General features: G+C 32.7%; 5 protein-coding genes and 1 long non-coding RNA gene across 14 annotated transcripts in view; 4 read left to right on the forward strand and 2 right to left on the reverse strand.

The window, feature by feature from the left end:
* Positions 1–2,927: 2,927 nt before the first annotated feature.
* LOC128041139 (receptor-like protein EIX2) lies at positions 2,928–4,521 on the reverse strand. The gene is made up of 3 exons (XM_052630485.1): positions 4,022–4,521; positions 3,425–3,827; positions 2,928–3,287 (listed from the first exon to the last, which is right to left on the reverse strand). Exons 1-3 carry the CDS (start codon positions 4,519–4,521, stop codon positions 2,928–2,930), a joined length of 1,263 nt encoding a protein of 420 aa, XP_052486445.1.
* Positions 4,518–5,249, reverse strand: LOC105767195 (receptor-like protein EIX1). The gene has a single exon (XM_052630486.1). The coding sequence runs from the start codon at positions 5,247–5,249 to the stop codon at positions 4,518–4,520; it is 732 nt and encodes a 243-aa protein (XP_052486446.1).
* Positions 5,250–8,975: 3,726 nt separating this feature from the next.
* LOC105767196 (uncharacterized) lies at positions 8,976–11,276 on the forward strand. Its single transcript, XM_012586709.1, has 5 exons — positions 8,976–9,406; positions 9,501–9,630; positions 9,732–10,032; positions 10,126–10,376; positions 10,704–11,276. The coding sequence occupies exons 1-5, from the start codon at positions 8,976–8,978 to the stop codon at positions 11,274–11,276; spliced, it is 1,686 nt and encodes a 561-aa protein (XP_012442163.1).
* A 2,800-nt stretch (positions 11,277–14,076) lies between these two features.
* Positions 14,077–15,397, forward strand: LOC105766542 (uncharacterized). Its single transcript, XR_001125284.2, has 2 exons — positions 14,077–14,316; positions 14,642–15,397. It is a non-coding gene; the product is annotated as an uncharacterized LOC105766542 (long non-coding RNA).
* Positions 15,398–16,606: 1,209 nt separating this feature from the next.
* On the forward strand, positions 16,607–17,192 carry LOC105767197 (hypothetical protein). The gene has a single exon (XM_012586710.2). The coding sequence runs from the start codon at positions 16,607–16,609 to the stop codon at positions 17,084–17,086; it is 480 nt and encodes a 159-aa protein (XP_012442164.1). The 3' UTR covers positions 17,087–17,192.
* Positions 17,193–23,637: 6,445 nt separating this feature from the next.
* The window catches only part of LOC105766539 (uncharacterized), a 67,383-nt gene continuing 64,222 nt past the window's right edge, over positions 23,638–26,798 (forward strand). For 3 of the 9 annotated variants that reach the window (XM_052630272.1, XM_052630271.1, XM_052630267.1), the window contains exons 1-10: positions 23,638–23,783; positions 23,930–24,099; positions 24,181–24,276; positions 24,423–24,617; positions 24,698–24,804; positions 24,913–24,957; positions 25,815–25,935; positions 26,219–26,350; positions 26,449–26,562; positions 26,669–26,737. In XM_052630272.1, the coding sequence (XP_052486232.1) occupies positions 23,977–24,099; positions 24,181–24,276; positions 24,423–24,617; positions 24,698–24,804; positions 24,913–24,957; positions 25,815–25,830 (582 nt within the window). In that variant the 5' untranslated portion in view covers positions 23,638–23,783; positions 23,930–23,976 and the 3' untranslated portion in view covers positions 25,831–25,935; positions 26,219–26,350; positions 26,449–26,562; positions 26,669–26,737. The remainder of the gene's footprint in view (positions 23,784–23,929; positions 24,100–24,180; positions 24,277–24,422; positions 24,618–24,697; positions 24,805–24,912; positions 24,958–25,814; positions 25,936–26,218; positions 26,351–26,448; positions 26,563–26,668; positions 26,738–26,798) is intronic. The other 6 variants (XM_052630269.1, XM_052630273.1, XM_052630268.1 and 3 more) reach the window with 6 other exon arrangements.

A 26,798-nucleotide genomic window follows, 5' to 3' on the forward strand; every position in this document is an offset into this window, starting at 1 on the left:
ACTATAAAATGATAACAGAATGTTGACTAAACATTTCTTATTTTGTTCACATTAGAATTACAACAAACTACCCTGTTAGTCACTTTAAATAGGAGTACTGATTCCTAATTTCGACATTCCAAAAGAATACATGTAAATGCAAAGTTAGTCTCCTATTACGATTTTAATGGTAGAGTGACTAATTTGATCAATTTCTTTTTTAAGTGACCAAGTTAACAAAAGAAAAATGTGACCAAAATAAGAATAACCCTAGTTAGAGTGATTAATAGGATAATTTATCCTTTTATTTTTTCTTTACGGCCAGTAAATTCAACATAATAATTCTTAAATAATATATAATTAATTTAATATAATAGATTATATTATTTATAAAATTATTAATTTAAAGACCAAAGTCTTTGCATGATCCTATATCATATCCTTATGTTATATAAATAGACGAATATTTTAAAATAATATTTATATATATTATTTGACAGTATTGGGATTTAGCTGTCAGCCTTTTCATTAGTGCTTAAATTCTTTAATATAAAAATAAGATGAACATAAAATACGTTGTGATTGTTAGCACTAATTAACGATTATGGATGTTTATGCTTTCAATTTTCTCTTTTAGCCTCCACTGTCTTTGTCGAGTTAAAGAATTTGGTGCCATAAAAATTAAAAATAAGTAAATATTTTCCCCAAAATGAAAAAAAACCTAAAATTACCATCTTTTATTATGGAATAAATTGAGTGATTGGTTAAAAATAAAATTAACTAAATTAATTAACTAATAAACACGACAAAGAACAAAATAAGAAAATAAACGATTAACAATCAAGAAGTGAAATAATACCTAGGAAAGAATTCACCTAGATTTTATCTGTCACTATCAATCTAAATTATGCAATTTCTTTACTTAGTAACTTTATCCATAGAAATCCATGAGTTACGCTAATATATTTTTCAAGAGTAAGGGCAACTGACTCTAGGTTGATTAATTGAAATTTCTTTCTAATTAAAACCCCTATTATCACATTAGCTCATGCTATGGATTCTTATTTTATATTTGACTCTAATTTGATAGATTTATGTCGTCCTATTTCTAGGATTGCATGCAACTCCACTCAATTATGCAAGACATACTATTAAAAAAGGTCTATTCCTTCTCTGATTTAAGCACATCACATATGGATCAATAATCTAAAAGCATCAAACCAAGAATTAAGCACACATAATTGAGAACAAGATCTAAGTATTTGTTGCATAAAATAAAAATTAAAAGACAGAATCCATCATAGGGTTCATCTCCCCTAGGTATTTAGAAAATTAGTTCATAACTGAAAATAAAAACATCCAAGATACATTATAACTAGAAGAAATAAAGAAGCTCAAGATAATCTCGTAAGAAATCAACTGGGAATCTTCAATTTTGACGGAAATTTGCTTTAGAATCGGCTTGAATGGTGTTTTCTGAATTGTTTTCCTGAATATTCTATGACTTTCCCTTTTATCTTCTTATGTTTGTTATATATACATCTTAGAATGCTCGAAAAATAAAAAAAATGTTTTCTCACAATTGAAGGTACAAATCTGAGAAATTGACACAGCCTACCACATTTCTTTGTGGTAGGCCATTTGGGTCACATGGTTGTGTAGCTAGGCCATGTGGAAGGGGTCAGCCTATGTGGCTCTTGTAACTTGTTCCGGTTTTAAACAAGAATTGTGGGAATTTTCTTTATTACTCATTCCACCCAAAATCAAGAACATATATACACGGTAAAATACAAAGATAGAAACCAAAATTATCTCCTAAACTTTAGCATCTAATCTCCTAAACTTTAGCATTTAATCTCCTAATTAAAAGGAAAGAGATGCACACAAAAACTACCATCTATATTTACAGAATAATTCCAATGGATGGGTCGGTGCGACAAGAGTTCGGATAAAATATTTTACTGTTCTTATGGCTAATTAAATATTAGGATTGTTGTGTTTTGTTATTTTTGAACCGTTATTTTGGACTTTTAAATGTCGTTTTTAACTGTTTATTGATTTCAGAGGGAAACTTCACGAACATCAAAACACGACTTATGTTTTCCAAATCCAATTTAACTAAAAATTTCGCTACAGAAAAATGTGTTTAATCGTGTTTTCCAAAATTGGACTTGACTGAGATTTTTCGTAGTGCAACCGTAGACATTTTCAAAGTATAATAAATCAATAGTTTCTTCGAATCTGTTAATGAAGATATGTTTTTTAGTAAACTGGATTTTTATGTAACTTTTATGTAACGACCATAACTTCTAGACCGGAATTGGTGTTACAAAATTACTTTTGACAAAAAAAAATAAATATACAAACCAAATATAACATAAACGTATTACAAAAAAAAGTGAAAGAAAGCCATCACAAATCTCTTCTTAATATATAGAAATTAGAAATCATCAAAAAGACAAACACGTATTAATTTATAAGTTTTTTATTAAGATTTTGTCACATGCAGGAAAAACCACCTTCAGTTGCAGTTCTAATCAGACCTAAAAAATAATAATATAGAACTTAGTTAAGGATATATTTCTCAACATTGAAAGAACTTTGTTAAGGAGTGAAGAAAGTCAATTTATTACCTTGTTGAAGGACCTTTGATTCTCCTCACTAACCTTGCTTTCAGCAGAACAAATGTAACATAAACCCAATCCTTTGCATTATCCATGTAACGGTAATATGAATCCCTCCATGAACGCTTGAAGAACACAACACTGCAAAACCCCCAGAAACCCACAGCAAATCCAAGTCCCATGCCAGTGTAAAACCATTTCATGAACTCATCACAATCTTCTTCACTTCCTACTGCAGGTTTGCCAGGAGGTGGTTCCACCATTGAGCAATTTGGTGAAATAGGAGGACTAAAAAGTCCTCTATTATGGGAAAATGACGAAGGATCAAAGCTCAGTAGTTGAGTCTTTGGTTGGAATTTTTCCGGACAAGTCATTATAAGACAAGTTCAAGTTGCTTAGAAATGTTAATTCAGACAAGCTTGTCGGGATGTTTCCTGAAAACTTGTTTCTTGACAGGTCAAGCACCTCTAGTTGTCTTATATACCCAATCTTTTGAAGAATTTTTCTGTTAAAATGGTTTCTTGACAAGTTCAATACAACCAGTTCTTGAAGACTACTTAATTCTTCAGGAATCTCTCCTGTTAATTTGTTCCAAGAGAGATCAATGGCTAGTAGCAATCCAAGTTGTGGATAGCTTTGCTTTGTTCCCTTCCATGTAAGCAATACCTCACCAACATATCTAACCTGAATGATCCATGAAGGCTCATCATCCACACCAGTATCTAAGATGGGATGCTCAATCCTTCGTTCTAAACTCACTTTTTTGCCATGGAAGTGAAATTATTGAGGCATGGTGGTAAGGTACCAGAGATTTTATTTACCGAGAGGTCCAAGATTTGTAGATTTTTCAATCCACAAAGTTGATGGGGAATCCTTCCCCTGAACTGGTTCCCTTGAAGGCTAAGAAAAACCAACGATGAAAGCTTCTGACCGATCCACATAGGTATTTCTCCTGATAATTCATTATCACTCAAGTCGAGAAATTTTAACTTGGCACAATTCTGTAAAGATGAAGGTAATACTCCAGAGAATTTATTACCACGTAAACTTAGCTTTTCAAGAGAAACCAGAGATCCTAAGGAGCTTGGAAGTGAGCCTGAGAAACTATTATCACCCAAATTCAAAGCTGTTAAAGACCGAAAACTTTCAAAACAGTCAGGAACCACTCCAGAAAATAAATTATTTGAGAGATCAAGTAATGCCAAACCACCTTTATCGATAATACTGCAAATTGGAGAGACTGAACCAGTAAACTTGTTTTTGGAAAGGTTAATGGCCCCCATCATGTAGTCTAAAGAAAAACGTGGTAATGGTCCTGAGAAATTATTAGAGCTTAGATCTAGAAAGCTTATGTGGATAGAGTTATTTGGAAAAGTACCACTGATCTGATTGAAAGACATGTTTATGTACGAAAATACCAGAAATTTGTCCCAAAACCAGTAGGGAAGAGAATCCGAAATTCCTGAAGCAGAAAATCAAAGTAATCTATGGAAGAAATTTCAACGTCAGGGTTTAGGACGTCCATTTGAGTCTGAATCCAATTTGGGAAACGAGGCCCTAACTTGCAAGAGCAAAGCAATAGTTGACTCAGTTGGAAGGAAGGAATCCATCCGGAGTTGAATCTCAAAGTCAAAGAAGTGTAGGATAAATCCAACTTCCGTAAATAGGTGAAATTTGAGAAATGAGCTTCGGAAATCACATCACCACCAAAAGAATTCCCTGGAAGCCGCAAGACTCGCAGGTTGGAAAGTTGTCCAATGCTTTTGCTTATGGATCCATTTAAAAGGTTGTACCCAAGATCTAGAACCCTCAAATCTGGTAGTTTTCCGACTTCATTCAACCCAGAATCGCCCCTACCTTGATTTTCTGCTAATATAAAAAGATTATCACTAAGATGAAGTTCTTGAATAGCCTTCATTTTCCGAAAGCATCTGGAATTGGACCTTTCAAGTGGTTACTTGAGAGGTCAAGTGAAACAAGGTTGCTGCTAACATTAAACAACCATGGATATATGGCAGAAGAAGGGAGATTATTATCAGAGAGATCGAGATAGGTGAGAGATGTAGAAGAGTTGACAAGGGAAAGTGATGAAGAAGATATGCTTGGAAGATCACAATCTATCAGGTTTAGTTTTTGGAGCAAAGGAAGGTGGCTAATGACTTGACACCAATCATTGGCATTGCTCAGGTTAGTGGAACTGAGATCAACCTCTTTCAAACGAGAAAGATGGGAAAGCCACTCAAGTTTTCCAACATTGAAAACTCCATCGTTGCCACCCAATCTAAGAGTCTCCAACATTGAAAGATTTCCAAGTAGAGAAGGAATTGGACCTCTAAAATTAGCATTTGAGAGATCCAGTAATTTCAATTTTTTCAAAGAACCAAAAAACTCTGGGATGGGACTTCCATTAAAATCATTGCTGTTGAAATTTAAAGAAGTCAAATGATGTAGTTTAAGCAGTGAAGGGCTAATTGTACCTGCTACAACCAGAGGTTGGTCGTTAAAATCGAGCATTTCAACGTATCCTGTAAAGTTGTTGCAATAGACGCCACGCCATAGACAGCACTCCTCACTTTTCCATGAAAAAAGGGAGTTCATGCCTGGTAAACTGATAGCTTGAAGGCTGTGCATAAATTCAAGTAGCATCGGTGCATTTCTCATGAAGAAGAAGACAAGATATTGCAAAAAAATAAAACAAGTTTATGAGACCTCATACTTGACATCGTAATCATGAAATATGAAGCAAGAGCAAATGAAATAGAGTTTTGATTGTTTTAATTCTGAATGCTAATAGCCGAGGAAAACCCTCTTTATAAACACCCAACTTGAATGGTAATGGTACCAAATCAATTATGGGTGTTGAATTACTTTTGATCATTATCTCTAACTAAGGATTAGGCCTGTTTTGCTTTCATTCTTTCATTCTTTATAAACACCCAACTTGAATGGTAATGGTAGCAAATCAATTAATTTATAAAATATATTGTTATTGTTAGCACTAATGATCGATTAAGGATGTTGTGCTTTCAATTTTCTTCTTTAATTAATCACTTTATGACTCCAATGTGAATAATCTCTCAATAACGTGTGATAGGGTGAAATTTATGAGTCCTACTATACCTTGAATTGATGACTTAGACTTGCTTTTTGTTTCAATTAATTTAATTTACCCACAATTTTCTTCTTCAGTTTCATACGAAGCAAACGAACAATGGGTCTTGAATTCTTCAATAATATGAATCAGAAATTACCTTGCAATTGCAATTGCAATTGATGTGTCCAATTACTTTTTGACTTAAGGCCTGTTTTGCTTTTTGTTCTAAATTCCACTTGAGCTTTACAATGTAAATTTTCAATTTTCCACACTAGCCTTACTTTTTCTGTTAATAATTTAATTCCCCTCAACTTTTTCTTCAATTTCATACGAAGCAAGAAAAGCAATTGTCTGTAATTGACAATGTGAGCTGAATGTTATTGAAGTATTGTAAAAAAAAAAAAACCTAGAAGAAGCTGACATCATAATTATCATAAAAATAATATTTTATTTTGTTATTTTGGATTCTACATGTCATTATCTAATATCATAAAAATGTTAGACTATATTAAAAGGTGATCTAATTTGGTTAAGATTTATTGGACTTTAGTATGAGCCAACTATGTATACATACTTTAGTAACTAATTTCTAATTAATGATGGCCTGATTAGAAAGTAGGTTAATGTGCAAAAGTTATATATTAAGGTTATGGTTCTCAGATTACACATGTATAACTTTTCTAATATCTCATATTTAGAGAAGAGAGGGTCGCGTTCTTTGAATTACATGTGTGCTAATTTGGAAGATCAAAACCATAAGATCTGAAGATTTCAAAAAAATCGATAGATTCAAGTAAGATTTCAAAAAATCGATAGATTTCAAAAAATCCATAAGAGAGGGTCGCGTTCTTTGAATTACACATCTAGTTTTGTTCTTGATTTATTCTTGATGATCTGACATGATAGATTTTGGTTTGTTAAGTTTTAAGTTAGATCTTGTTTTATGGTTCTAACAAGTGGCATCTAAGCCTCATCATGTTGAATCATTAAGAACAAATTGATTCTCTATTATTTTTGGATTGATTTGTTTTTAAGATTTTATGGATTTGATATTTTTATTTTCGATTATATATATTGATGTTTGAGATTCATATTGAACTTTTTTTGGTTCTGATTATTATATTAAAATTTTGAAGTTTATGAATATCGATTAAAAACTTAGATTTGATATCGGTTATACAGGTTTGGATCTTCTACCGCCAAAATTACTATGTATTTGCATGTTTTCCATTTTTTTTTTTGCTCAGTCAATTGATTATAAGATAAGGCATTGGGATCACCCATTTAACACCCCTTATGTTCGGTGCCGGAATAGGGTACGAGGCATTACCAGAACATAAACACATGCAATCGTACAAAACCAAGACTTATATATATATTTAAATTAAAACTTTTCAGTCAAGTCATTCAAGCTTGCACATCCACGAAATGCATCATCATGAACATATAACTTGATCAATATTAGCCAACATCAATGGCTTTATACAAAATAAATTATCAAATAGCATAGACCAACATTTTAGGCCAAATCATTTAAGAGACATAACAAAATAACCATGCCTTTTATACATGCCATAATTCAAAATATTGATTTCAAAATACCAAAAGAGTGTTGATAGTGCGGATGGATCTCCAACGATCTCCGTACCCCGAGCTAGCTTAGTGCCACTATAAGATAAGGGGAAAGAAAGGGGGTAAGCATATAGCTTAGTAAGTGATGAATATGTAAATAATAAAAAAATTATTAATATGTTGTTATCAATCTTCACAATATGTTTTCAAAATAATACAATTATAATTGCACATAGTTCCAATATTTACTCAAGTTCATATCTAGCTGTCTACTCGAGTCATAGTCACTAAATTATTTATATATTGAGTTAAAGAACTCCAAATTAAGTTTCACAAATTAAGTTCGTTTTGATTAGCTAAGTAACCTCTTTTTGTTTTGATGAAATTACTTTTGACAAAAAAGAAATGTACAAACCAAATATAAGATAAAGATAAAGGTATTACAAGAAAGTGAAAGAAAGGCATCACAATTCTCTTCTTAATAAATAGAAATTACAAATCATCAAAAGACAAATATGTACTAATTTATAAACTTTTTATTAAGATTTTCTCAAAAGTGTGAAATATCACCTTTAGTTGCGCTTCTAATCGCACTGACACGAAAAACAATAATATGGAACTTTGTTATTTAGTTTAAGATATATTTCTCAATGTTGAAAGAACATTGTTAAGGAGTGAAGAAAGTCTATTTATTACCTTGTTGAAAGACCTTTGATTCTCCTCACTAACCTTGTTTTCAGCAAAACAAATGAAACATAAACCCAATCCTTTGCACTATCCAAGTAACGATAATATGAATGCCTCCATGACCGCTTGAAGAACACAACACTGTAAAACCCCCAGAAGCCAACAACAAATCCAAGTCCCATGCCAGTGTAAAACCATTTCATGAACTGATCATCAGAATCTTCTTCACCTCCTACTGCAGGTTTGCCAGGAGGTGGTTCCACCATTGAGCAGTTCAGGTCATCGTTAATCAAGCTTTATGGATGGCCAATTACATACATAATTCTATTCCTAATGATGGTTCCAGCTCAAGCTCTGAAGTCATACAGGTGAAATAGGAACTGCCCCCTCTAGGATGGGTGAAACTCAACATTGATGGTTATTAAGCATGGACTGCAATGCAACAGGTAACCATAAAGCTCACCAGCAGTAGTAGACCAGCTTTAGAATCGAACAGGAGCTGCTTGTTTCATTTTGTTTATTTTGATTTTTTTTGTAAAGCAATCAAGTTGACATGTAACTTGATTTCTAGAGTTAGTAAGATATGAAAATGATAGATGTAATAGCTGATTTATTTTCAACTTTTGACTTGTATTATTTTAGTTAGCAACTTGCCAAATTTGGTGGGAGTAGTTACATGTTTAGGTAACTGACTTGTTGCTTTTGTAACTCTTTTATATTTTGAAATGAAAATGAAAGCAGTAGGACTTTCTCATTCGGTTACCTTTTTTTTTTGGCCTATCAATTGTTTTGCTTGCTGTTTTATGAGCTTATGCTCTTTGTTGTTCATTGTTGCTACTGCCTTTTTTTAACAAATGGTAATCAGAGCCTCTTGTCTTTGAGGACCTCTGTTGCTTAAGTTTTTTATTTTAAAACAAACTTAAAAATCGTGTTTGTAAAACCAATTTTAGCAACATGAGCTTTGCACTCCTCTACCACCAGTTTTTGCTGGAGACAACTACCATATTTGGGTAGTTAAAATGAAGACTTTTCTCCAAGCACTTGATCTGTGGAGTGCAGTTGAGAATGATGTCGAGCCACCACCATTGAGAGCAAATCCAACCATTGCTCAGATCAGGCAGCATGGTGAGGAGCGAGCCAAGAAGCATAAAGCCATGGCCTGCCTACAAAATAGAGTGTCTGATGTGATTTTTACTCACATCATGGCCTGTGATTCACCCAAACAAGCATGGGATAGGCTAAAAGAGGAGTTCATGGGATCAGACAAGACAAGGCAGCAACAAGTAATTAATCTTAGAAGGGAGTTTGAAAATTTGAAGATGAAGGAGTCAGAAACTATCAAGCAATATTCTGATAGGATTATGACTACTGTCAATAATATCAGACTCCTTGGAGAAGATTTCAGTGACAGCAGGGTTGTTGAGAAGGTTATTACCACCTTACCTGAAAGGTTTGTGTCAAAAATCTCCTCATTAGAGGACTCGAGGGATCTTACAACCATTTCTTTATCTAAGTTGGTTAACTCACTCTATGCACTTGAGCAGAGAAGAGCAAGTAGGTAGGAGGAGAGTTCTGAAGGTGCTTTTCAAGCAAAGGTCAAAGAAGGCTTTAGCTCAAGTCAGAAAGCTAAGAAGCCTTGGTTTGAAAAAAGGGAAAGATCAAAGAAAGATGCTGGTAGAAGGAGGTTTCCACCATGCATTCACTACAAGAAGACTAATCATTTGGAGAAGTATTGCTGGAACAGACTAGACATCCAATGCAAGAGTTGCAAGCAGTATGGTCACCATGAAAAGATTTGTAGAAATCAAGAAAAGGCACAAACTCTGCCAGTACAAGCCAAGACTGCTGAGGATCTTCAAGCTCAGGAGGAGCATGTCTTCACTGCCTCATGTTCTGCAACCACAAGCAAATCCAAATGCAGTTGGCTTGTGGATAGTGGCTGCTCACATCACATGGAATCAGATGAGAGCCTATTCAAGGACCTTGACAAGAGTTATACTTCAAAGGTCAAGATAGGCAATGGGAATCTGATTGAAGCTAAAGGCAGAGGTGATGTTGTGATCAACACTGGTTCAGGTAACAAGGTTATTTCAGATGTGCTCTATGTACCTAAAATAGATCAAAATCTACTTAGTGTAGGTTAGCTGGTTAAGAAAGGCTACTCTCTAGTTTTCAAGAATGATTCTTGTGTTATTAATGATGTTCTTGGTAGAGAAGTTGTTTTAGCACCCATGGCAGATAGTTGTTTCATGCTGGATGTGAGCCAACTTGAGAGAAGAGCCTATACAAGTTCAGTTGACAATGCTGATCTGTGGCATAGAAGATTTGGCCATGTCAATTTCAGGTCACTCAATTTGCTGCACAAGATGAGTTTGATAGAGGACATGATTAAGGTTGATGCAAATGAGTCTGTTTGTGAAGTATGCTAGCTTGGTAAGTAGGCCAGGTTGCCTTTTCCAGTAAACCAAGCATTGACGGCTCGAGAAAGACTTGATTTAGTGCACTCAGATGTCTGTGGACCAATGAAGATCCCTTCACTGAATGGCAGTAAGTATTTTATACTGTTTATTGATGACTTGACCAGATTTTGCTAGGTTTATTTCATGAAACAGAAGTAAGAAGTGTTTGAAGTTTTTAGAAAGTTCAAGGCATTGGCAGAAAATCAAACAGGCTGCAGGATTAAGGCCTTGAGGACAAACAATGGTTTTGAATACTTGTCTGAAAGATTTTAGAAGCTATGTGAGCAGGATGGGATTCATCATCAGTTAACCACAGTGTACACTCCTCAGCAAAATGGAGTGTGTAAGAGAAAGAACAGAACAGTGATGAACATGACCAGGTGTTTGTTGTTTCAAAGCAAGCTTTCAAGCATTTTTTGGGCTGAAGGTGTCAACACCTCAGTGTACCTACTCAATAGGCTGCCAACACATGCTGTGAAGGATAAAACTCCTTTTGAAGCATGGTATGATTTTAAACCAACTGTTTCTCATTTAAAAGTGTTTGGTTGCATGTGTTTTGTACTTGTCCCTGCAGAAAGAAGAACCAAGCTTGAGAAAAGGTCAGTTCCAGGCATTTTTATTGGTTACAGTAGCAGCAAGAAGGGCTACAGAGTATTTGATCCCTCAACCAATAAGGTTTTGGTAAGCAGAGATGTCAAAATCGATGAAGGAAGGTTTTGGAGTCTAGATGGCTCTAACACAAGTCAATTTGAAGAAGAGCAAGTTGACAGCAATCTGGAATTGGCAGAAAGTGAAGTCAGTAATGCCAATGTTGATGATGCTCCTGTGAGAGGGACCAGGTCTATTGCTGATATCTACTAGAGATGCAATGTAGCCATTATTGAACCCTCAAGTTATGAAGAAGCTGCTAGAAGTAAGAGTTGGAAGAAGGCCATGGAGGCTGAAATCGACATGATCCACAAGAATGACACTTGGGATATAGTGGACAGACCTGATCAGAAGAAAGTAATTGGTGTTAAGTGGGTTTACAAGGCCAAGTTCAATGCAGATGGCTCTCTAAAAAAGCACAAGGCAAGACTTGTGGTGAAAGGATATAGCCAACAATTTGGCATTGACTTTGAGGAAACATTTGCTCCAGTAGCAAGACTGGACACCATAAAGCTCCTGTTTGCTTTGGCTGCACAGAAACAGTGGAAGGTCCATCAACTTGATGTCAAGTCAGCTTTCCTGAATGGTTTTCTTAAAGAAGAAACTTATGTTGAACAGCCTGATGGATTTAAAGTCCAAGGAAAGGAGGATAAGGTTTACAAGCTGAAGAAGGCACTCTATGGACTAAAATAGGCTCCTCGAGCCTGGTATGACAGAATAGATGCTTATTTGTCTAGGCTCAATTTCGAGAAAAGTTTGAGTGAGCCAACTTTGTTTATAAAGAAGTCCAAAGACGAGACTTTGTTGATTGTCTCAATATATGTGGATGATCTATTAGTGACTGGAAGCAGGGTCGATTTGATTTAGGAGTTCAAGAAGAATATGCAAGACATGTTTGACATGACAGACTTGGGAATCATGACTTACTTCCTTGGTATGGAAGTAGACCAGTCTGATCAAGGCATTTTTATCAGCCAGCATGCATTTTCCTTGAAAATACTCACTAAGTTTCATATGGAAAACAGCAAACCAGTGAGTACACCATTAGCTGTGGGAGAGAAACTAAGCAGCTTTGGAAATGAAGAAAAGGTAGATGAAAAGGAGTATAGAAGCCTAATTGGTTGTTTACTTTACTTGACAGCAACCAGACCTGACCTTATGCATTCAGTTAGTCTACTGTCTAGATTCATGCACAGCTGTAATACAACTCATTTGAAAGCAGCAAAGAGAATACTCAGGTATGTCAAAGGTACTTTGAAGTTTGGTGTAATGTTCAAGAAAGAAAGTGAGCTGAAATTAACTGGCTACTCAGATAGTAACTGGGGTGGATCTGTTGATGATATGAGAAGTACTTCAGGCTACTTCTTTACACTTGGTTCAGGAGTTTTTAGTTGGAGTTCAAAGAAGCAACAAAGCGTTGCTCGACCATCTTGAAGTGAATACATAGCAGCAGCTACAACAGTGAATCAAGCCATTTGGCTTAGGAAGTTGCTATGTGATTTGAATGAAGAACAGCTTGAGCCTACTGAAATTATGGTGGATAACCAGTCAGCAGTTACCATCTCCAAAAATCCTATTTTTCATGGCAAAACCAAACATTTTAAGCTCAAGTTTTACTTTGTTCGAGAAGTTGTTCAATCCAAAGAAGTGTGTCTTATACATTGCAGCTCACAAGATCAATTGGTTGATGTCGAAACCATTTTTTTGAAAACAAAAATTAGTTGTCGACTTTAAAAACAAAAATTGGAGTCGCCACCGATCCTTTATTGAGGTGTGATCGGCTCACCTTAAAAATGATTTGGGTCTGCGAAATTTGAGAAAACAGGTTCGGGAGTCAGTTACGCACGAGGAAGGGTTACCACCCTCGTAACGCCCAAAAATCGGTACCAAATTTGATTATTTTATGTCTTGATGTCGAAAATTTGAAAAGAGTTAAAATAAAAAAATTTTAAAACTCGTGAATGAATTAAAATGATAAACGTTCTTATTTCAAAGAAATAAAACATCACACCCAGTGAGTTAGGGCACAATATTTTTAAATCTTCAAAATCAAGTTCGTCTTTGGTTTTAGAAATTCTTATTTCGTGAAGTCAAAATATCAGGTCCAGTAAGTTAGGACCCGACATTTTAAATTCCCGAGAATAAGCTTTTATTTGAAAATGGCAAATTTATTGCAAAATAAATACTTGGTTTTCCAAATTCATCGAAAAATAACCACAATCTAGTAAGTTAGGACACGATCTTTCTCGAGAATCAAGAATGCCAAATATTTAAAATTTAAAAATCGATTTTAATGTTTTGACGAAACCAAAATATATTTTCTTTAAAAGTATGATAAAATGCTCGTGCATAATATGAAATTATTACCTTAACCTAAATTATACATACATATGTATTGCAAAGTGTTAATGCATATATATATATAAAAGAACATAATCATAAAATATATAAAGTTTACATAAATAAAAATGTAAGCATAATATATAAAAATATATATAAAATATGGGTACGTATGTATATATAAAAATATATAAAAAATTTATAAAAGTTTTAAATAATATATGAATATATTATAAAAAACATGTATTAACCTATATAGATTATAAAATATGGAAAGCATATAGATATTATAAAATTGTATATACGCATATATGTATATATATATTTATATATATATAAAATAATAATAAAGTATATATAAAATTTATATGAATTTTAAAATGTTTAAAATATAAATATATAAGTATTATCATACATACGCGCATATAATGTAAGTATAATGAATATAATATAATAATAACTAATATAATAAAATTAATAATATAAAAAAAACTAAAACAACAAATTAATGATTAAATTGGAAACAAACGAAAGTTTAAAGCCAAATTTAAAAATGGAAAACACAAAAAGGGACTGAATTAAAATGCGCACAACAGGAGGAGGATCGAAAGAGGAATTTATCCAAATCGCCCAAACACTGTGCGGCAACATGGACCCAATTGAAACAATAATAAAATATTTTGCACAATTTTAAAGAAATAAAAAACAATTTAAAAACACTGCAAAAACAGGGGGACCAATTGCGAAAATGCCCCATTTTCAAGAATACCCTATAAAAATCAATTTTAAAACCCTAAAAATCACTTCTTCAGCCACCCCACAAATGCGCCGCAGCTCTCCTCCCTCACTGCCTCTCCGCATCCCTTTCATTCCGACGACGGAACAAAGAGGTTCTCCGACGCCGCTCGCGACGGTAAGCCCCCTTCCACTCCCTCTCTTCATTTCTTGTTTTAAGCAATAAAAGAGAAAAACAAAAAGGAAATAGAAACAGTAAAAAAGAACCAGGAAAAAAAAAACACAATCTGTCACCTTTTAAAAAAAATGCTTTGTTCTCTCTTCTATTTTCTTTTTAATTTATCCATACAAAAATTTTGCTAACCTCTGTACAAACAATCCATTTGGCTTTAATAGCCGAAATAAGGGAATAAAAAACTCCCAAAAACCACTTTCTCTCTTTTTTCCCCTTTTCCCTTGTATTTTCTGCTGTTATCTTTGTTCGTGGTCATGATTTGTTGCAGGTGTGGGCGTTGGAGAACGTGGGTTGTGCGAGGGGAACGTGTTGTGACGGAGACGATAACCGCTGGAGGAAGAACGGTTGCTGTGGCGCGATCTGCAGTTTCTGCCTCCATTGTTGCTGAAGACCTGTTGTAGGCTGGGGTTTGCACACTTGGGCCTTACTGGGCCAAATGTAATTGGGTTAGGACTGGCCTAAGTTTTATTGGGTTTGATTAGTTAATTTAGGCACCGGGCAACAATTGGGTATTAAAACTAGGTCTGTAATTTATTGCATTTTTATTTTAAGGTTTATGTATTTGGGCCCGGGCTAAAATGGCCTATTACAGCTGACATTTTGACAAAGCCTCTTGGCACAATTTGGTTTGAATTTCTAAGGGATTCAATCGGTGTTTGTTGCCTACAGTCCAAAGAGGAGTGTTAAGCATGGACTGCAATGCAACAGGTAACCATAAAGCTCACCAGCAGCAGTAGACCAGCTTTAGAATCGAACAGGAGCTGCTTGTTTCATTTTGTTTATTTTGATTTTTTTTGTAAAGCAATCAAGTTGACATGTAACTTGATTTCTAGAGTTAGTAAGATATGAAAATGATGGCTGTAATAGCTGATTTATTTTCAGCTTTTGACTTGTATTATTTTAGTTGGCAACTTGCCAAATTTGGTGGGAGTAGTTACATGTTTAGGTAATTGACTTGTTGCTTTTGTAACTCTTTTATATTTTGAAATGAAAATGAAAGCAGTAGGACTTTCTCATTCGGTTACCTTTTTTTTTTGGCCTATCAATTGTTTTGCTTACTGTTTTATGAGCTTATGCTCTTTGTTGTTCATTGTTGCTGTTGCCTTTTTTCTAACAATGATTTTGTACAACCGTTGGAAGGATGGGCCTCTATAGGGATGTGCTCAGAGACTCAAGGGGAAACTGGATACTTGGTTTTCGTAGATGCCTGGGCAAAGTTACAATCCTAAATGCTGAACTATGGGCTACTTTTAAGGTTTAGAAGCTTGTTGGAACAAGGGTGTTTCAAAGGTTTTAGTTGACTGTGACAGCAAATGGTGGTCGAGCTACTGAATGCGAGAGAAGAATATGGCAGTCAACTGTCATTAGTGCGACGCATCAGGGATGCATGCTCTAAGGAGTAGACTGTTCGAATCCAACATGTTTATAGGGAAGCCAATACTGTTGCAGATGCTTTAGCAAAATCATGCCCTGTGGAAGAAGTTGTTTTAAGGCTCTTTGAAGATCTTCTATATGAAATCCAACAGCATCTTTGTCATGATTCTTTCGGCTATTCTTATGATACATTAATTTTTTTTCTTTGGAAAAGTAATTTGAAGAACAATTGTATAATTATTAACTTGAATTTTTTTTGTTTGAAATGGTAATTTAACATGTCACGTCAGCTTACTGTTACATTATTAACAGCAATTAACGACTCAGTGGCTAAAATGTTACAATACGTTAACGTAAATGACTAAAACATAATATTTTAAACATAAGTAACTAAAATGTAATCTAAAGGAAAAAATGACAATTTTAATAATTCTCCCATAATTATTTTACAACAATAACAATTGGTTAATTGAATTTTAACTCATAAAATTTGATTAAACTACCTCATATCTTTGTTTTCAATTTTAAAAGAAAAATCAAAATACAGAAATAAATTATCAATGCCAATGTAAATAAACTTATCACCTAAAATGATTAAAGAAAACATTAATTAAAGGATATCCAAATGCCAAAAAGTCCATTAATGATAATTTTATAACTTTGGCAACATTGCAACTCCTTTAAGTAAGTGTATCCATTTTGTTTTCCCTTTTGGTATTTACATTAGATTTTATACTTCATTACCAAAGGAAAAACTTTGCCTTTAAAAGCTTCTATCATTTTTCTTTTTTTCAACTTTCAAATATACTTCCACTATATATAACTACAATAACAAAAAAACAAACAAATAAATAAAACCATGAACAATTTCTATAAGAATGTTCTGTGCTTCATACTTGTTCAAGCAATAGCCATAACCTCATTAATAACTTTATCAAGTTCAGAACCTAATAAAGGTGGTCATGATAATAGCCGTTGGATTCATCCGTGGTTCAAGACATGGCATATCTACGCCGTTAATGGAATAAGCAAAGATCAGACACTATTAGTTCATTGCAAGTCTAAGGATGACGATTTGGGCATCCATAACCTCACTGTCGGCTCCGAGTTCACCTGGAAATTCAGGCCGAGGTTCTTTGGGGGAACACTTTTCTGGTGTTACATGGCTTACGACAACCTTCATGCTTCGTTCAAAGCATTTTGGGATAACCAAGTGTTGTATAATCTGTGTGATTGGGGAACTTGCTTTTGGATTGCTAAAGATGATGGAATTTACATAAGAAATATTCCTAAAAATCGAGATGATTATTACTGCAATTGGGAGCAAGGACGATTATGATAATGAAAAAGGGAGTGTTTTATGTCCTTCCATTACCTGGTTTGCAATTATAATAGCAATAATAATCTATAACTATATAATTTCTTTTTACTTATAATGTAGTTGTGTTGTGTCTCATGAAATATACTAATAATTCAATTTAGATAAAAAAATTGTGATGTTTGATGTTTTTATTTTATAAAATTATAAGGGTGAATATTGATATAATTTATTTTACAAATAGTCTTATAAAATTGATATGCGGTTTTTCTTAAAAACATATATTTTAATATTTTACTGTACCATTATATGACACTTGTCAACTCTAACCTTACCTGTGGAGTTCAAAAATTTCACTGGCCGTGTACTAAATAATTCCCCATAGTATAAATTTTTTTAGATATTTATGTTGTCGAAACCAATTTTATTTTGAAAAACAAAAAATTAGTTGTCGATGAAAATTGGAGTCACTACCAATCTTTTATTGAGGTGTGATTGGATCACCTAAAAAAGACTTTGGTCTACGAGTTTTAGAAAAATGGGTTCGGGAGTCAGTTACGTACGAGGAAGGATTAGCACCCCGTAACGCCCAAAAATTGGTACCAAGTTGATTAATTAATATCTTAATGTCGAGAGTTGAAAAATACGATCCTTAATTAAATCAAGTTATTCATTAAGACTCTCTCATTTTAGAGAAAAAAATGTCACACCCAATGCGTTAGGACACGATATTTTATTTCTTCAAAAATGAGTTTGTCCAAAAGACTCATGTAATAAAATTTAAAAGAATATTCAATTGTTTGAGATTTATGAAGAAATCGCAGCCCAATACATGAGGGCACAATTTCTCAAAATCCTAAAAGTTGAATATTTCCTTTATTAATTTTTAGAAAAAAATATTTGTCTCGAGAAATCAATACGTCACATCCAATGCATTAGGACACAACATATTAAATTCCCGACAACAAGCTTTTCATTTTATTTTTTATTAAAGAGCATTCTCGATTATTAGATTCAACGAAGAAAATTGGAACCCAATACGTTAGGGCTCAATTTTCTTGAAAATCCTAAATACGAGTATTATCTCTATTTTGAAAATATTCTATTTTTTTAATTCGAGTAAAAAAATGATGTAATGTTATATTAGACGTAAGAGTAAGCATTGTATTGACGAATAGCACTATAGATACGAAAATGGGAGCATAAACAAATACGAATAACATTATAAGCGAAATAAGTAATAGGAGAGACAAATTTATCACAACAACTAAATGGGTGCGATTTTATGAAACTCTTTTCAAATAATAGTGCATATACACAAATAAACAAATTAATATGGAATGAAACAAAATGCAAGATGAAATAAATAAAATATGCATAAAGAAAAGACATATAAATATTATTAAAATGTATGCGCATAGGTATATATGCATAGTTATAAAAATATATATATATTAAAAATATATGTAGGTGTATATATATATATTTTAACGTTATAAAAAACATATATGTAAGAATTATAAAATATGCATAGATGAATATATAATAACAATAATACTTAATAACAATAAAATCAAATTTAATAAAATAAATAACAAATAAAAATAATAATAATAAACAAAAAAAGAGACTAAATCGAGCTTTGACATAAATTCAGGGCCTAAATCCGTAAATAAATGAAGATGAAAGCACTATATTGAATGCGTAAATAACGTGGAGGGACCGGAAGGGGAATTTTCCCTTATCCTCCAAAACGGCGTCGTTCAAAATAGGATTGTGTTGAAAATGAAAATAAGTTAAAGGGACAAATTTAAAAATAAAGGAAAACCCAATTGAATGAACATTAAAAGGCGGAGGGGCTAAAAGTGAAATTTACCCCTCCGCATTAAAAACACGCGGATCCTAGGCCGGATCGGGTCAGTTTCGGGCCGGCCTCCCCCAAAACGACGCCGTTTTAGCGCCTGGGGAGGCCTACTGAAACGATGTCGTTTCAATAGGCTATTTAAGCCAAAAATCGTTCAAAAAAAATCATTTCTTCTGTTTCTTTAAAGAAAAACCAAAAACAGCTCTCACCCATTTTTTAGCCCTTAAGTTTGGCCTATGGCACCGGCGAGCTTGCGCGGTGGCTCCGCCACGCTCCGCCGTAGCGCCGCCGTGCCGGAGGGCTAAAACCTAAATCTTTTCTTTTTTTTTTAAATAAAACACAAAAGAAATGGCCTTTCGGCCTCTGTAGTTGCAACCCGAGTGAAACCCTAAGGGTTTCCGTATCCTTGACGAGCGGAGGGGATTTCCGAAGGCGGCGTATGACCCGTACTCAGGTATTTTCACCCCCTTTTCGTTTGATTATTATTTTTATATATTTGTAATAGAATGCGAAAAAGAAAAATAAATCTAAAAAGAAATAGCAGTTCAAAAAAAAAGTTTCAACCTTTGGGTTTTTCTTGATTGATCTTTGCTCTCTTGGTGTTCTGTTGTTTTCTTGTATTGTGAAAACACTCGCTCTTTTTGTATTGATTTTTCAATCCCCTTTACAATATTTTAATGGCTTTTTATAGCGGTAATAAAACAATAACATAGAAAGCAAATCTATTTACATCGATTTGATTCGCAATCTTTTGATTTTTCTTTCCATATACTATTTCCTTTCTTGCTGTGCAGGTGAAGGCGTGCGACTCATGCGGGGCTTGGATGTGGCGTAAAAGTTTACCCCAGAAACCCTAGGGGTTTCTGACATTGTTTTAGGCCACTGGGGTTGGTATTTTGGGCCTCTGTATTTAATGTTTGGGCCATATAGGCCTGTTGTAGTTTGGGCTTTTTAGACCCGGCCAAAATCGGGTATTACATATGTGTTAATAATTCATTACTCTCACATATCGTTGTCAATTCATCTCATATTTACATAATTTTTCAAAGACAAATTCACATACCTAAGAATTAATATAAGAGAAAATATGAAAACTACACGTATTTTTGTTTTGTGCAACTTTATACATGTAATTTTGATTTGATCTAATGTTTACAGACCTCTAACACCATTATTTATACAACTCCATTTTATATTCACATATTATATACACAAATAATTATATTTATTGTAGATGAAGAAATTTTGGACTAATTAAAAACATCACGTGTCAAGTCGAAATTACATCAATAAAATCAAAGTTACCATGGGTAAAATGATGGCATCATATATGTGCCATAACTATTTTCTCTAGATGATTTAAATTAATCAAGAGATAAATAATAAAATTTTAATTATTCACTAATTAAAAATAAAATAACTAAGTGATGATATTATATGATTATTTTAATTAGAATCATTAGATGTGCAGTTATACCATTCAATCAAGGGAGAAAGGCCACCACTTTTCCCTCTACCTACACCCTTAACCTTTGATGTTGGATTTTCATTTTGATTTTTTTAAACTAAAATATTGCAAAATAATGACATCTTCCTTTTTTCAAATTAATCCCAATTAAACCGTTATCACGAAAATAAATCATCAACATCAAATATAAATCGATGTGGGACTTTCCCATAAATCACCTAAAAAGATATAAACTACAATAAAATGATATCCAAATGCCAGAAAATCCATTAATGTAAATTTTAATAATTTTGGCAACATTACAACCCTTTTAAACAAGTGTGTCCATTTTGTTTTCCTTTATTGGAAATATCAAAATAAAAATCTGTCTTAAACCTTTCATCTTTTTCAACTTCCATTATATATAATTATGATAATAATAATAATAAAAGACAAAAACATTCTAAAACAAATTAAAACCCAAAAGAAAATCATGAATAATTTTTGTAAAAATATTATGTTGTTCATACTTATTCAAGTAATAACTATAATTTCATCAAGTTCCACTACACCAAAACAGGCTTTTAGCGGCGTTTAGACAAAAAACGCCACTAAAAATCAAGCATTAGCGGCGCTTTTATAAAAACGCCGCTAAATGTCGAGCATTAGCGGCGCCGCTAAAAATAAGCATTAGCGGTGTTTTTTGAAAAGCGCCGCAAAAAGCCTAAGCCCAACAACACCGTTTTCTGAGTTTTTGGGGGCTTTAGCGGCGTTTTTGAAAAAGCGCCGCTAATGCTCGGGCCTTTAGCAGCGCTCTAGAAAAAGCGCCGCTAGTGCTCTGGCCTTTAGCGGCGTTTTTGAAAAAGCGCCGCTAATGCTCTGGCCTTTAGTGGCGTTTTTGAAAAAGCGCCGCTAATGCTCTTTCCTTTAGCGGCGTTTTTAAAAAAGCGCCGCTAAAGGTCGAGCATTAGCGGCGTTTTTGAAAAAGTGCCGCTAATAATAATAAAATCTAAAACCATTTCAATTATCTCATTCTTTGATATATTCTCAAGTAATGTTTCAATTATATTTTTTTTATTGTAAGTTGAAAAAATTGATATTTCGTTGTATTTATTATATATTGGTCAAATTTACATTTAAATGATAATTAACAAATAATATTGTTTAATACAAAATGTTTTTATTAAAGAGAAGTCCTAACTCCTAACTATTTATTATTATTTTCAATCACAGTTTATTTAAACTACTTTACTAGAAAATATATATTAAATTATGAGTAAAATAAAATATCATAAAACTTAAATTGTTGTGTTGTAAAGAATAAAAATAGAATAAATTTTTATAAGAATAATAAAATTTGATAGTTCGATTAAATAAATCAAAGAAAGTAATATAAAACACCAAATATCGTGATAAATAATATTATATATTGATAATTTTATTACCAAAAATAATTTTATATTTAGTAAATCAAACATGAACACAACAATGACCTAATAGTACCTACTCAATAGTAAGAACTAGAAATGAATGAAAAGGGACAAATGAGGTTGTTACTACTTACTTGGTCTAATACCCACTAGAAATTAATACTAGCTAGGTTTTTAGGTGAGAAAGGGTTATAGGAAAATATTATAAATATTGAAATTGAATAAAATTTATTAAATATTAATTTTTAATTTATATACTAAATAATTTCAAATATAATTGTGAAAGATACGATAGTATTAATTTTAAAAGATTTAATTTAATTATCATTATAGTTTCGGGTTTAATATATATGGTTTAGAGTATATATATGGTTAATTTAAGATTTAGGGTCAGTTTAAAAGTTACAATTTTAAGGTTTATAGATTATGGAATTAGGGATTACGGATTACGGATCCTGATTTAAGGTTTATGGGTTAAGGGTTAGAGGTTAAGATCAGTTAGGGATTTAGGGTTTATGAATTTGGTGTCAGGTTATGGTTTAGATTAATTAGTGTGTTTTAATTTATATATTAAATAATATTTAGGGGTTAGAAATTCAGGGTTGGGTTAGGGTTTAGGGATTAGGGATTCATGGTCAGGTTTGGGTTTAGGATTTAGATTAATTAGTGTTTTTTAATTTATATATTAAATAAGGTTTAGGGGTTAGGGGTTTGGGGTTAAGAGTTAGTGATTTAGGGTTTAGAGATTCGGGGTCGAGTTAGGGTTTAAGGTTTAGATTAATTAGTATTTTTAATTTATATACTAAATAAGTTCTTATATAATTGTAAAAGAGATAATGATAAATTGATATGCAATATACAATAATTGAATATAAAAAATTATAAAATATGCGAGCTTTGGCGGCGTTTATAGCAAAAACGCCGCTAATATGTATTAGAATTTTTCAAAACGGTGTCGTTTCATTATTATAAGAATTTAATTTATTAGTGGTGTTTCTTCTGTAAACGCCGGAAAAGGTAACATTAGCGGTGTTTATGACTAAAAAATATTTAATCTAAACCATTTGATATATATAAATATTAGATTTAAAACAATTAATAAAAAATGTAACAAATTGATACGGATAGGTAACTATCTATTTTGGATATATAGGACCAAATTATAACAAATAAAATAAAATACAAAAACTAAAATCATTCTACATCGAACATCTAGCAAAATAATTATATTTTAGTTAGGAAGAAATATCTCTAATAAAATGGAGATTAGATCGGAAATGAATAATATAAAATCATGATTAACGCCTCAATCTTTAATAGAAATTTGATATGTGAGAGATTAATTGCTTACATTGGATAATTCTAACTTAATAATTAATTACGACCATTTAATCATTTTTTCTTATTAAAATATATGATATTTATTTTAAGAGTACTTGATTTTTTTAATAAAAATTCAATTTATAAAAATAAGAATTAATGTTTTATAAAATCATTTAACTAATAATTTTAACAGACAAAATAAAAGATTTTTAGCATAGCAAAACAAGATCGTTTTATTCCAAATGAAATAATTTCAAAAATAATTTTATTTTAAAAATAGCACCCTTTTAGCATAGCAAGTGTCATTTTATTCCAAATAAAATATTTTTTTATGCGTTCATAAAAAATAATTTTATTTTAAAAAATAGTGTCATTTAATATGCCAAAACAGTGTTATGTTATTCCAAATAAAATAATTTTTTACGGAATTTTTATAAAAAAAACCACAAAAAATTTTACTTTAAAAAAAAATGGCGCCATTTATAAATTTTCCCCCTGAAATATTTCCCTAAAATCCCTAATTTCCCCCTTGAAACCCCCAACTTTACAAACACACCGTCCTCTAAAACTTTTAACTCCATGCCCATTGCTATTTTTGCTTCTTCCCTATATATATTTTTTTCTGATGAGACTCTTAATCTTTACATACAACAGGTCTCTTCTTCCCTATATATATTTTTTCTGATATTATATGTATATATATATATATATATATATATGGAGTAGCAAAGTTTTGATTTATTATGGTATGGGGGGTTTTGATTTGTTTTCTAATGGGAAAAGGAAATTATAATTGACAGGAACTTTGTGATACTAGGAGGAGAGGAGGGGTTCCAAATGCTCGTTGATGCCTTGGTTTGGGATTCAGATGCCTTACGTTGTTGCATATTGCATCATGTTCCTTCAACTGGCCATGCTTGTCTTTGGGAATCATGGATCACTTAATCTCCTGGGAATGTTAAAATCAGAAGTAACTAATATTTCAAATCCATTTTCTAAGAATTTTCAGCTGTGTGTGTGTTTTTTTTCGTTTCTATTTTAAATCTTACAGGCAGAAAAGGTATTCAACCAGGACATGTTTTTCAAGAAGACTTTCAAATATGTTGGAGAGCCAATGACCCACTTGGAATCCATTGCTTCCTCTGCGGTATTTCTTCCTCCCCGGTGCTGCTCTTCGTAAATCAAAGTTAATGAAGATTTACGAAGATTTCTTCGTTTTCGTTGATTATATCTTTGAATGCAGATTCATAATTAAATATCTTCGTTTTCGTTGATTATATCGTTGAAGAGCAGCTGAAGAAAAGCCTGTCTTCTGTTCAAATAAATGGAGGTGAAACTTTAAATGTGCAGCACAATAAGAGCTCTGCTTCTGTTCAAATAAATGGAGGTGAAACTATAAATGTTGGAGTGGAGGTAGCTAATTCGGAAGTAGAATACATTGAATCTGAGAACTTGAGTGATCTAGAAGATGTTGATACATGTCTTAAGGTATAATTTACTTTCAGTTTACACTTCAATTTCTAATATTTGGTGTACTGTTTGCTGATTTGCATATATACCTATTTCAGAAGCTCTTACCTGGACTTGACTTTAAAGATTGGATTCTGGTTGTTGAAACACTCAATAATGTTCGTCGATTATCAGTATTCCATAAGGAAAGAATGCATAGTATGCTGTAAGCCTCCAATTCTTACTTGGTTATCTGACTAGAAATTAAGACTAGAGAATCGGGTGTCTTAGATTTAATTTGACTAGTGCATTCTGTTCCTTGTTTAATGTGCAGGGGTGATTTGATCCCTCTTGTAGTTAAGTCCTTGAAGAACCCTAGGTATTATAAAGATACTCACTGAACATTTATAATTTACCATTATGGTGGGGGATTTTTACTGCAAACAAAGGGTCAAAATTTAAAGAAGATTGCATGAAAACCATATGGCAACGAGTGGACTATGAGAGATCCTATAAAAGTGTGAGAGACGGATTCGTTTTTGTGATAAGGCAATAAAGAGAGTAGGTCCAAAGCCAGAAAAAGAAAAAAAAATGATGAGTAATTATTTCACCAATATACTCAACTCATTAATGATTATTTTGATGTATAATATTTTATAACTTTTTTTTCCTTATTTTATCTGGAAGGAAGTCCATTCTTTTTCCAGTCTTAATCAGGGTCCATGGCCCCTAGGTTAAATGGGAAATTTTCATTTTTAATCTCTCCTAAATATTAATATTGTAAATTTAAGCCTTTTACCCCTTGGATAAATGGAAAAATTATATTTTTGTCTGCTCCTAAAATTTTTTAGCTTTAGCTCCCTCATACAAAGTTCATGGCTTCGTCCCTGTTCTGCAGAATACTGTACATGGAGTTTGTCTGAAAATAGAACAGCATAATTAGGAAGTCATTATATGCTTAATGTGCTAGTAATTTGTTGGTAAGTAGATGAAGTTTCTGTTTATTTGAACTTTGGTTTTACTTTATGCTAAATGTTGGTAGGGCATATACTAGTTGATATTCAGGCTCGTGACTGGTAGCATGCCCGCATTTGTTTACATGTATTATGTGCCTGTCAATTATTATACATGGTTTAATCAAGCTCATAACCAGTTGATGTAAAAAATTCATTCGATTATGCTGTGCTGGGTGGATCTTCTAAAATTGCTGCCATTCTTGTTACATATCCATTTCAGGTATGCATCCTTATAATTGGTGTGAAGTCTTTGTATAACCTCATTTTCTCTTCGTTGGCTGGTCATGATGCCTTATGAGGTGTGCGAATTTTTTTTTCAAGTTATTCGAACTCGATCACAGGTAAACGAGAAGTTAAATCCTTTCATTTACAAATGCAAAGTACTATATTTTATCACAGTCCGTAATTTAAATCCCATTATTGAGTTTAGAGCCATGGTATTAGTCTAAGTAGAATGCGAATTCGAATTGAATTATGCAATGGAAAAGCTTTACATATTGTATTGTGAAAAGTCGTATCTCCATAATTACACAACTCTTACATGTCTGCTTGAGATCTGGTTGATAATGTTTTATGGGAAGGACTTTATAAATTGTAACTGCTCACATTTTCTATTATTTACAGTTGTTGTTAATAAAAGAAGTTGGAACTAGTTTATCCATCTACTAGCACGTTTAAAGAATTAGAGCTATTGCATGTCTTGTTCCTATTGGACTCTGCATCTGGAACCCACGTGAGAGCTACAAAATGATAAAAGTAAAAGTTTGAAGTTTCAAATGTTTTCTGAATAATTGTATTGCCTTAGTACTATCTGTTGTGGCTAAATAGTAATATCCATGCAATTTGATTTACAGGTGTTGATGGTGGATTTGACAACAATGAACTAGAATATGAAGAAACTCACAAAATAGTCATTTTGCCTAGCTGCTTGAAATTTTCCTTTTCCATCTGTGGAGTTGCCTGAGAAGGTATGGATTGTCTCATTTTTTATTTTTAAAGAATTTTAAAATCAGAAGTACATATTCTTCATCTTGGACAGTAACCTAGCTTGGTTATCCAATACGAATACTGTAGGTAAGGTTGGCAGTTGATGCTATTTTAATGGCTGAGGGTGCTGAACGGAAAGAGCATATGGGTATTAAGGTGATTTTTTTAAGTGTTTCTAACTTTTTTTGAATAATTAAATTGGGGTTTTCTTTATCTG

This window comes from Gossypium raimondii, chromosome 5, assembly GCF_025698545.1.
Source record: "Gossypium raimondii isolate GPD5lz chromosome 5, ASM2569854v1, whole genome shotgun sequence".
In the NCBI taxonomy this organism is placed as follows: Eukaryota; Viridiplantae; Streptophyta; class Magnoliopsida; order Malvales; family Malvaceae; genus Gossypium; species Gossypium raimondii.

What these genes read in the sequence shown, in the direction of transcription:
- LOC128041139 (XM_052630485.1), bottom strand. Translation starts at nt 4,521, where the DNA reads ATGAAGGCTATTCAAGAACTTCATCTTAGTGATAATCTTTTTATATTA. An exon ending in GGTTTTGGGACAAATTTCTG is followed by an intron (nt 3,828 to 4,021) that starts GTATTTTCGTAC and finishes TCCAATTTGCAG; the next exon opens with TATTATCGATAAAGGTGGTT. An exon ending in TACAAATCTTGGACCTCTCG is followed by an intron (nt 3,288 to 3,424) that starts GTAAATAAAATC and finishes TGGATCATTCAG; the next exon opens with GTTAGATATGTTGGTGAGGT.
- LOC105767195 (XM_052630486.1), bottom strand. Translation starts at nt 5,249, where the DNA reads ATGCTACTTGAATTTATGCACAGCCTTCAAGCTATCAGTTTACCAGGC.
- LOC105767196 (XM_012586709.1), top strand. Translation starts at nt 8,976, where the DNA reads ATGAAGACTTTTCTCCAAGCACTTGATCTGTGGAGTGCAGTTGAGAAT. An exon ending in TGTGATCAACACTGGTTCAG is followed by an intron (nt 10,033 to 10,125) that starts GTAACAAGGTTA and finishes GCTACTCTCTAG; the next exon opens with TTTTCAAGAATGATTCTTGT. An exon ending in CAAATGAGTCTGTTTGTGAA is followed by an intron (nt 10,377 to 10,703) that starts GTATGCTAGCTT and finishes CTATGTGAGCAG; the next exon opens with GATGGGATTCATCATCAGTT.
- LOC105767197 (XM_012586710.2), top strand. Translation starts at nt 16,607, where the DNA reads ATGAACAATTTCTATAAGAATGTTCTGTGCTTCATACTTGTTCAAGCA.